General features: G+C 41.7%; 1 protein-coding gene across 1 annotated transcript; it reads right to left on the bottom strand.

Moving 5' to 3' along the window:
• Positions 1–1,328: 1,328 nt before the first annotated feature.
• Positions 1,329–10,741, bottom strand: LOC146668123 (thrombospondin type-1 domain-containing protein 4-like). The gene is made up of 13 exons (XM_085408821.1): positions 10,684–10,741; positions 8,828–9,051; positions 8,022–8,142; positions 7,678–7,853; positions 7,319–7,424; positions 6,178–6,354; positions 5,651–5,780; positions 4,524–4,746; positions 3,434–3,607; positions 3,134–3,307; positions 2,853–3,032; positions 2,058–2,202; positions 1,329–1,715 (listed from the first exon to the last, which is right to left on the bottom strand). The coding sequence occupies exons 1-13, from the start codon at positions 10,739–10,741 to the stop codon at positions 1,561–1,563; spliced, it is 2,043 nt and encodes a 680-aa protein (XP_085264947.1). The 3' UTR covers positions 1,329–1,560.
• Positions 10,742–11,202: the final 461 nt, after the last annotated feature.

Here is an 11,202-nt window from a genome sequence, read left to right as displayed (position 1 = left end):
TGGAGTTACAAAATTGCTTTCACATACAGAAATGGGTTGATGAGATCTTTGAAGTATTAAGCATTCAGCTAACAGTCTGTGGTCTGCTCTTTGCACTAGTGCAGAAATGTAACAGTTTAAGTATTAGTTACTCTAGTGCAAATGTAATGTACTCGAGTTCCCTCGTAGTTCTACTTCACACCTCCATTACTTTCACTCCACATTATTTATTGGTTATGGTGTGGCGCAGATATTTTAATTAAGGCATGTAACTGAGACTGAGATTCTAAAATATGAGGCATAACTTTATATTAAAAGTCCACCTCAACCTACTTATCTTCCACATTAATGCATCATGGTAAAAACCTTAGGCATTACTCCATCTAAAATAACAGTTTCCAGTTAAACTGAGGTCTTGCAAAGTTATCTGAGATCCTGTGTTACAGTTTAAATATTTTCACACTGTTAGGCTTTGGAATCACGATTAGGTTTTAAGGATTCTGTTTACGCCCTATGACAGCTGGGATAGGCTCCAGCGCCCCCCGCGACCCTGAAAATGATAAGCGGAAGCGAATGGATGGACGGATGGATGGATTCTGTTTAGATCCCTTCACACTGCCAGTTCAAAACAGTATGACATAAATAAAGAATGGGTGACGATGTGACAACTAAGATAGTCAATTAGATACCTAAGCATGTGGAGAAAACACAAGGGGGAAAAAACTATATAAGAACTACAACATGCTGCAAAAATAAAGTACAACTACCAAAACCTTTTGCACAGAGAGCGTCACCATTAAGAACCCCATCTTTATGAAAATGAAAAGTTACCACCACTAATTTAGCATGTTTCAATGTAGCCATTATTATGTAGTATTACTAACAGACGTTAAGGACATTTTAGTTAAAAGAAAATCATGTTGAGCAAAATCTGCCAGTTGTAGATTAATTTCTTGCTATAGACCCTTCAATGGCTAAACTCGTCAGTGGTTCCAGAATTGGGCACAAACATTTTGCCGTGCAGCAGCATTAGATCAGTAAAAAAAAAAAAAAGGTAACGATGGCCTGCGCGGTCCTTTCATGCTGGCGCTTCATTTCACACCTGATCATGTCACAGCTGGCTCCTTATTTATCGAGACAACTTAACTCTAATGATATCAACCAGTCACAGACCTAAACCGGGAACAGCTATTACAAAGTGAATACATTTGATAGAAAGCAGGTATATTTGATCAGTTTTTTTAATAATGTTTCTTTAAACTTTTATATATTATTTAATATATTCTTTAATTTTGTAATATTTCTTTAATAAAAAGTGAACAAAGCAGTAGAATACCAGAAGTTACAGAAACTTTATTAAGAATAAATATACAAGTAAACACTGAATGTGTCCACTTTAATGTTACACTTGGACTGCAGATTTAAAAATTGTGAACGTCCTATGAAAGAGCATGTGTGTTTGTCTGTGTGTTGTTGTGAGGACAAAAAAGTTTCAGGCATCCCAATTTTAAAGCTTCATTGTCTTCAACAGTAAGTTGATGTCATCACAGAGCTTTTTGTTCCTTGAGTTTCACTGCAGCATCACCTGCGTATGTGATTGTTTTGAAAAGAGTTGGGGTGTGTTTCCTGGGCACGAGAGCAGGACGCACAGCAGACACTTCTGTAATATGAGTAAACACACAGTCTGGCTTGAACCACCACCATGCAGTTATGATACTTATCACTGCATAATGGATCTGTGAAGGAAAAGAGGGGGGGGGGAAGGGTAAAGATATTTTAAATAATTGTATTTTCTGTCTGTTGTTTAGTGCAGTCATCTGCTTGGAGCAACTACTAAACTGGCTAACCTTGATAGAAGAGGTGGGACTAATTTAATCATCCTACAAGACGCCAAGACAAAAGAATCAAATGTACTGTATATGGACCACATTAAGCGAGTTCGAGTTCTTTTTGTTTGAGGCAGTTGGATCTGGATCAGCATCTTCATCGTCTGAGCTCTCTGTGATGTAAGGGGTCTAACACTGACCGTTCAGTATGCAGCTGAACTGCTGTCGTACAACACTGCTTGGCATGCTTACCTATTTCAGCTACACAAGGCTGTTTGTTGCATTCTTCTCGACTCTCCAGGATAAAGCTGGGATCACAGCGATCGCTTGGGACGATGTTGTCAGCAAGACAACGGACCTCGCGCACACGGAAGCCAGCATTACAGGTCCGTGAACACTGAGGTCATAGGACGAAGACAGATTACACACAAACTAACCAGTTTGTCACAAATTGGTTCAGTTTTGTTTTTTTAAAAAAACACATGTTTTTAGATACTGAAAAATGCATTTTAATGGTCTCCTGTTGCACTAAAAAAAAGAAATCTTGTCCTTGGGATAACTGCAGATCTTTAATGAGGAAAAGTCTCAGTAAAAATGTAGAGTGGTCTATGACTTAAAGACATTAAAGGGGATACAGTGAAGCTGCAAGGAGTAGAGTTAGTCAACGTAAATGAGATTAAACATCCCATGCAAAGGAAAGAGTATAAGAGAGGTGAAGAAAAGAGGGCAGGCAGGGTGGAGTGGGTAAAGATGAATGTCAGGGATGATTTGTGACAAAAGGATAGCTGCAATGACAAAAAGACAGAAGGCCGAGGTTTAGGTGATATAACTGAGGATGGTGAGATTTTAATTGGGAGTGACCAGAATTGACAGAATTAGAAAGTATTATATAATAGGGGCAGGTCATGTTGAGCAGTTTGGAGACAAAGTCAGAGAGACAAGGCTGAGATGGTTTGGATGTGTGCAGAGGAGGAATAGTGGATATATTGGATAAAAGATGCTGAATCTGGAGCTGCCAGAACTGATTTAGACGTTTGGTACACTTACCGCACTCCACTCCGTAACATACCACTGGACACCACATGGCTTCAGTCTGCAGGGCTGAGATGTGATTGGCTTCGAAAGACTGGAACATTTTAACTGGTCCACAACTTCCATTTGACCATCGCTGTTTAAAATGCAAGCCACACTTCGGGTCTGTGTGCCATTCCCACACTCTGCAGAACACTTAAATTACCCACACACATAAGTGAGTCTTCAAATGGATGTTGTTTGCACAGTTTGCAATGATGTGTGTGTGTGTGTGTGTGTGTGTGTGTGTGAATAACCTGACTCCAAGGTCCTGTGTACCACTCCAGACGATTTTGGCATGGCCCTGAATCACATGATGTCACTTCTGGCGGGCGTTCCCCTTCACAGCTATCCAAAGGCAGATTTGTCACATGATCCATCAGGCATACTACAGACCTGGTTCGACTGCCTCTACCACACTCTGCAGAGCACTAAGGAGCATCACACACACATTTCATTTTATTTGGTCCCATTTTGAAATGTAACATTATTTTATTTGCACGTCCTGTCACAGTCTCCTCAAACACAATATCTAACACAAACAGTTTCAATATTACCCGCTGGCTCCAGATAGAGGTGAACCAGCTGCGTGCACAAAGTCCCATGTCACAGTTCTCTATAGTGTCTGGCTTCAGGTTCATGTTACACTCCTGATCATCATCCACATCGCCCTGGTTGCTCACACACACCACCTCCCTGGTGCGCTGGCCAACTCCACATGGTACTGAACACTAGAGGAGAAGATGAGAGATCTAGATTTGTTTCTCATGAAAATTACTGAGTTCCTTTTATTCAGTGACATGTAAATTCCTTTGCTGCAGCTATAGATTGTGAGTTATGCATGTTTGTCTTCCTAAATGCCCATTCATGGCTGTATTGCTGAAATGAATGGCACAAGATACACATTACACACAATGTTGTCAGCTAGTTATACTTTGCTGGTTAGTGGTAGTGCTTTTATTTTTACTCCTTTGGGTCTTCCACTCTTTACAGCTTGTATGATTTAATTGTTTCACATGCTCTACTTCTCCTGATTGGTCTCTGCACCTGCTCTTCAGCCTGCCCACCACCACTGCTGATTGATTCAAAGCTTCAGTCCTGTGCTCTAGTCAGGCTCCAGCTAATTGCAACAGCTGGCTTAAAAGAGGCAGCTGTGACTTTAGCTGTCTGGCTAGTTTTCTATGTTTGTTGCAAAAATAACATGTTATATGTTGGCTGGTATGTGTGTTAAAATTAAACGTACCTTAAGAAGTCCTGTTCTTTTTTTTTTGGGGGGGGGGGGGGTCTGTAAGTTGTTATATTACCATTTTGGATGGTTTTCCTACTCTAGAGACTGGGCTAGCTATAGTCTAGAGTAAAACGAACATCACATGTACCACACTTGGTTGGTTCTGGCATTTTTTTCTGTTTCTTTCCATTTTTTATGGTGTTTTGTGTTGTAAAACATTTTAACTGTGCCTCAGCCTTCGCCACACATACTAGATGATTGTCATTGCTCCGCTTTTCCTCTAGAGAGCTGAGGACGTAGCAGCAGTGGAGACTTGTCTGGATTACTTAAATACCTTAAGACTTCCCCCACGACTGATAAAATTACACTCCTCATACTACAGCTGTTCATAAGTATTCATGAAATGTGTGTTTTCTCACAGGGCTCCACTCTGATCGTATATCCCACTGACTGCAGATTTTCAGCTGGCACGTAGACTGGGTCACTGGCATGTCAGATGAACCGCACATCTCTGACTTCACAGTAACTGAAGTTTCTGTCCCACTGGCGTGAACGTCGGTGACTTGGCGGCAGATGACCTGGCGATGCTGGGTCCCAGGTCCACACCTTCTACTGCACTCTGACCACTCACCTACGTCCCAGCTGTTAGCCAAGAGAATAGAGACATGATGTGCTTTAATGTTGATGCATAAGTTTACTAAAGACCTTCACCAAATTGCCTTTGCCCTAGCTCTGTCTTCTTGGTGACCACAACTACTAAGTTCCTCTTTTCCACAGCGTATCTTCCTCCCCTTTACCCCCAACCAGCCACTCCATGAGCCTGGTTCTGCTGGAGGTTTCTTCCTGTTAACAGGGAGTTTTTCCTTACCACTGTTGCCAAGTGCTTGCTCATAGGAAGTTGATTGCTGGGGTTTTCTCTCATGTCACTATAAATTTTTTACCTTACAATATATAAAGTGCCTTGAGGGGACTGTTATTGTGATTCAGCGCTGTATAAATTAAAATTTTGTGTGACCACTTCCCCACCATCTTAAAGGTTACTCGTTAGTGTTTGTTTTTAGAGAAAAACACATCATACAAAAGGCTATCGCTGGAGCCCAAAAAGTGCTGCACAAATTCAGAAGTCTTTACTTTTCTTACTACTCATGTCTTGGTTTTATAGCCCTCTGTTTCTGCCACATTCCAAGTAAAAACATAAACATATATTTCATGATGACAGCAATCATGGATCACTGAGACTGTGGGCAAAATATCTGACAGACCCACAACCAAACATAAAGTTAATGTCCTAACATCTTGGCAGCAGTAAAGCAGAGTGGTATTTACCGCACGACATGAAAAATGAAGCCACACCAAAGAGATTTAGTGCGACTTACTGGCTGACTTATGGCTAGGACGTGTGCAAGTGATCAGGGTTCACCCCGAGAGTCACAGCACCATGTGGAAGTAATACTGTGTGCGTCATGTGTAGTTTATATGCAGCTCAGTCTGTGCATTAGCCACATCTAGCAGAATAGGACATCAGGTGTCTGTGGGTGTTGCTCACTATGCAGGACAGGGCTGTATGTTGCAGTCTTCTTCCCACTTTGTTGTTTCAATGGCAGGGTGACAAAAGTCAGCGGGAACAGCCGTCTGGGAATCCTTCTCAACACACTCCAGGACCACCTGACGCTTGCCTGGCAAAAACACAGACAAACACCCAGGGGGAAAAATTAAATAGGAGAGTGAAATATATGTGTGCTTATGCACAGTAATGTAGAAGCCCATTGTCCTAGAGACTGTTTCAGCTAGCGACTTGATTTCTTTATTTTAGTGGCTCTATGGTGTAGTAGTTTACATATTTACCAAACAAGTGAGAGACCCCTGGTTTCATCCCGGGAGAACATACAAATCCCTGAGATAATATCTGCCAAATCAGACATGCAGAGCTGCCCACTGTGGCCATCTTTGATTGTGTAAGCTATTATTATATGCTTTTCTTGTCTTTACAACTTGCCATTCCCGATGGCCCCAGGTGTAGATACTGTTAGCACTATCAGATTAAGATTTGAGAACTATGAACTAACTTCTTACCAGTGCCACAGGTTGTGCTGCACTCTGTGTGCCCGTTTTTCATCCAGGTGTAGGTGACATGAGACTCAGAGTTCACAGTAGGGTAAGAGGGAACCTGGTTGGGATGCCATGCCTCCTTGATGATGCTTTGTTTGGTCTTGCCATCATCATCTGGATAGGAGAAATCTACTGTCTCAGCTACAAGAAAGTTAGAGTTTAGAGGTTCCATGTGCCAGAGAAGAAGTGGGCTAACTTAAAATATAATATAACTTAAAATGTAACAAGTACAACCATAAGGCTGCCACACCGGTGGTTTTATTAATTATGGCTACTAAGATCTGTTTTAAGGACTGTGTGAATTTGTATGTAGGCTATTACAGTGGACAAACACTAGACTAAAACTAAAGCTGGGTGTGAACGAAACACTTTAGTTCACTGAAATAAAAACAAAAACTGGACGCTAGAAAAAGATGTAAAAAGACTGTAGTTGCAAAACTAACTAAAACCAAATTTTGAAAAATATACAGAAAATGACCTTATTCTTAGTTTTAATCTGGTTACAGCTGTCAAACCAACAAGTGCAAGGGGGCTTTACTGCATACTGTAAATATTTATAAAATGAAACAATGCTCATAATTTTGCCCCTGTACATCACCACAGTGGGTTTTAAATCAAACAAGATGTGAATAGTGTAGGCTTTCAGCTTTGGTTCACGGGGTTTAAGAAAATATTGCATCAACTGTTCAGGAATTACAGACATTTTGATACCCTGTCACATTTTCAGGGGATCCAAAACATATTACACATTTGACTGAGAAGTGGTTTCATGGCCAGGTGAGGCCTGAGGCCAAATCTGGCATAAGTGACAGCTTATCTTGTCTCAGTGTGTGGCAAAGGGCTCTTTGCCAGGAGAAAGTTTGACCTGTATCAAAAATGTCAATTAAACCCTAATCAAATGATCAAATGAACAGTTTTGCTGAAAACGATACGAAACGGTGTCACCCTGCAGTGCGATCTTAACCAAACACAAAGAGAAGCCAAAAAAGGGCACATGCTGTCTGAGGGTAAACCATAGTCCTGATAATGAGATACTGACGCTGTGGCCATACTGAGTAACTCAAATACAGCTTGTGTGCTTATGCATGTTAGTGAGTTTACTCACCCAGGGGAAGAACAGCAGAAGGTGTACCGGGCTCAGGAGCTAGGTATCGGTTTAAAGGCATGCTGTATTCATATTGCACAGTAGGAAATGGTTGTTGGTAAATCAGCTGTGAAAAAGAAAGAAAAAAAGATGAATGGCATCCAATAAGTAGTATTTTTTATACTATTTGTATTTGCAAATCTTAATAGGACTCCTTGGAAGGTATATTTATTTGCTACTTTTAATTCTGATAATTTGTCAGACATATAAAGAAACTAAATTTGCACTTTTATAACCTCGTATCTCATAATGAAGCTCAAATTGTTTTTAATTTTTATGGGCAACTTTGTCAGATCAGTGTTTTTCATTTTCCATCTCACATAGACGTGCAGGTCCTCAGTCAGCGGCCCCGGTGCAGTGATGGACTCTCCATTACGAGACCGGATCTCATTGGGTCGTCGATATGTCAGATATGTTCCCAGAGCAACGTAGATCCCGGGTCTATTGATTAGCCAGTTTCCGTTGATGATGGAGACACCACGTTGGCTGAGCAGAGCTGGAAAATCCCCACGATTGTTTACTGCATTGGTGCTTGTCATTCTGGAAATACTTGTGCTATTAGATATGGTTATGTGTGTGTGTGTGTGTGTGTGTGTGTGTGTGTGTGTGTGTGTGTGTGTGTGTGTGTGTGTGTGTGTGTGTGTGTGTGTGTGTGTGTGTGTACCCAGATAATTTGGGCTCTTTTTGGTCTCCTGGATGCTGATGTTGCATGCTCCTGCAGGAATCTCTGCAATCTTATGGTAGCCAACGTGAAGGAAAGTCCGAGAAAAATTCCCCTTCACCACCTCAAACTGCTGCCAACAGATACACTGGCACATGTTTTATGCAAACAAAGCCACAACACTGCACCTTTGTACATGTTCAGACACTTTCTGCTTACTCTCTTTACCATAGTTTCAGCATCACCCGAATTATTTTCAACAGTATAATCACAGATTCCGCTGGATCACATTACTGTTCTTTTTCTCTCATTTTCACTCGTGTATCTTGCTCTCCCTCCTCTTCCTGGAAATCCCATAGCTCACTCGGTCCAACAGTTGGTTTGAATTGGGGAATCTTTCTGGTCTTCCTCTCCAATCTTCCACAGTGCAGATCTCTATTTTGCAAATGAGTTTGGCTCATCTGCTCCGTTCCTGTCATCTCTCTTTTAACATTTTCTCTGGTTCTTCGCATTTGAAATTTTATTTACAGTCTGATATTACTCAGTCTGTTAGTGATTACTCTCAGCCTGAGTGGCACAAACAGAGATGATCTAAAACAAACAGGACACCCCCCCCCACCCCCACCTCCCCGAGGGCAAACTCAGTCCCACTCCTGCCTCCCCAATCTTAAAAGATTGTTACTTGCATTTTGCATCAGAACAAGCACGATCTATATTACAAAGTAAGGATATAACTTAGCATGCCATGCCTTCCCCTTGTAGCTCATACTCTATACCCCCCCCCCCCAATGAAAGTGTGGGCGTCTTACCTCCAGAGGGGACGAGCCACCTGTGTTATCCCAAGGAAGAGCACCTGTGGCTGGGGAGAGAAGACAGATCAAGTGCAGCAGAGCCAGAACTCGACCCTGCCCCAGATAGCAGGGCTGCTGCCACAATCCAGCCATGAAGAGACTGAGAGAGGAGGACAATCTCACACACTCACATAGACGCACATCTGTAATGAGGGGAGTGTGCGTTTGAGAGTTGGGGTTGGCTTATGGGGTGGGAGGGAAAAAGGACAGTTTGGGAAGGATGTAAAGAGACGTGCTGAGAGAACGTTACAAATGTAGGTGTCCTTTTAAGTGGATTTCACCTCCTTTACTCTTTGGTATGAATTCTGTGACAGCTCACAGAGAGCGTGTGTTTGTGAGAGAGAAAAATGGACAGACTCCTGTAGCGTATCCTAACGCTTGTCCAAAGACAATATTGCTCCCTTTGAATCATCATGCAGGATTGTGGGGCTTTAGAGAGGCATACTTCTTGCTTCTCCACCCACTTTTTGTTTTTTGCTGTATAAGGCTTGTTATGTTTTGAGTTATTGTTTTTATTATATTTTAGTGATGATGGGAAACACCTTTAGAAATTCTTTGGGGGAATTTCTGAGTGGCATTGTTCCCTGGTGATTTAAATTCCCTGAATAAATGATTCACATGCATTATTTTGCCATCTTATCATGACTCAGTTTACTACCATGTTGCTCTGTCCTTTAATGATCAGATCGCTTTTAACATTACTGTATATTCACTGGCCTGCATTCAAAACCCCACTGTCACACACTCCCAAGGTCTTCAGTTTGAGAGTTTTGGCTAATATTTTGGATGAACATGAATGATTTGGAGGAGTGCAAACACATATGGGTGTAATATATTACCTTGGCTGAATGTTTTAGTTCTGGGAAGAGGACTGTTTTTGCCCTGTAAACACACAATGTAGTGAAGCTTGCCTAGTTCCACCGTTTCATGTTGCGTAGATTGGAGCAATGAGAGTCAGGTCTATCAAAACTTATGACACAGAGCCACTTCGGGAGGTAGGGGGCAGATAAAAACATGTCTTACCTGTGTTGCTGAATGGAGTGACAACATTTCAGACCTGAAAAACCTTTTTCCCCCCAACAGACTGTCCTTCGATTGACCCTGCAGCTGTTCACAACATGGGTGTGAAATTGCCAGGATCAAAACTTTCCCAACTTCTCTGAGAGCCCCCTTCTTTGTGATTGTGTATGCGCTCATGTTTATGTGTGGACTCTAAAAAGATATATGAGACACATATGTGTGGATAAAGTGCAGTGATGCAATGTCTGTTGTACACAGCCAATCGGGCCACTGTTTAAAGAGGTTGAGTGAGAACGAAAATCTGTTATTCTGCAAAGCTTTACATCTCTCCTATTGAGTGTTTAGCACGAGCCCTCTGACTGGAGACAGTGAGGCAAAGTGCAGCACAACCTTTATGATAGCATGCACCTACATACACATGTTGTACATCTAAACACGGACATACATGCCCCTCTTTTTCTTTACTTCAACCCTCTCTGGCAACCATCCAGGTCTAAGACGCCAGTCCCCTGCAGTGAACACCCAGCAGCCATGGACTAATGACACAGGCATTCTGGGAACCTCCAAGAATCTGTCAGAGGATACTAGATGTACAAGACAGAAGCTGTTAGGACCACAATGTCTGTTTTTGGTTGTGACACCTTTATAGCTGCTACAGGATCTCTCATTATACACTCGCTGGAGGTGGTACAGCAGTATGGAGCTAAATATGTATGAAGGTAAATATCTTGCAAAATGTGAGAGCTTGTAGAATCTTACATTTTACAAGCTCTTACATTTTGCAACATGTTTACCTTCACACAGCAGCTCCTTAACGCAGAGATCTGCTTGAATGACAGCACACAGCAGCATATATCCCAAAACAAATGCAGGACGTGGATGCACAACCTGCATATTACACACATCTGCTAACATGATGTTTCTTATTGTTTTTAAAAGTTTCCGTGCAATTACACCAGGATTTTGTTCATGACATTTAGTTGCCTGACTGTTATGATTATGTACTGATGCTTATATGTGAAACTTTGCTGGCTGGACATGGCCTTGGCAGTCCCGGGCTGTCTGTTAAAACCATTTGCCGTAACAAAATTTGCTCTCAACAGCATTATAACCATTTTTTTTTTTAAATTCTTTGAGTTGTATCTTATAAAAGGACCCAGAGGGGGGAACACCCTGTGCCTTGCAGTACGTTACAATACATTCAAAATATGTTTAAATCTGCAGTAAACCTATGAGCTCATGCAGATTTTAGACTAGCTGAGATCTGTTAAAAAAAACACGGCTATTGCTTTCCAGACAATCAACCGTATGTA

Source organism: Rhamphochromis longiceps, linkage group LG6, assembly GCF_057381845.1.
Source record: "Rhamphochromis longiceps isolate RC_006_pf linkage group LG6, R_longiceps_female_GT1.1, whole genome shotgun sequence".
In the NCBI taxonomy this organism is placed as follows: domain Eukaryota; kingdom Metazoa; phylum Chordata; class Actinopteri; order Cichliformes; family Cichlidae; genus Rhamphochromis; species Rhamphochromis longiceps.
The sequence above is the reverse complement of the archived record's forward strand: the minus strand, read 5'-3'. Positions and strand labels throughout refer to the sequence as shown.

Coding starts and splice junctions, on each gene's coding strand:
- LOC146668123 (XM_085408821.1), bottom strand. CDS start 10,741: ATGCTGCTGTGTGCTGTCATTCAAGCAGATCTCTGCGTTAAGGAGCTG. Junction 4,747..5,650: donor ATACAGCCCTGTCCTGCATA/GTGAGCAACACC, acceptor CTTGGCTAACAG/CTGGGACGTAGGTGAGTGGT. Junction 3,033..3,133: donor ACACAGGACCTTGGAGTCAG/GTTATTCACACA, acceptor GGGTAATTTAAG/TGTTCTGCAGAGTGTGGGAA.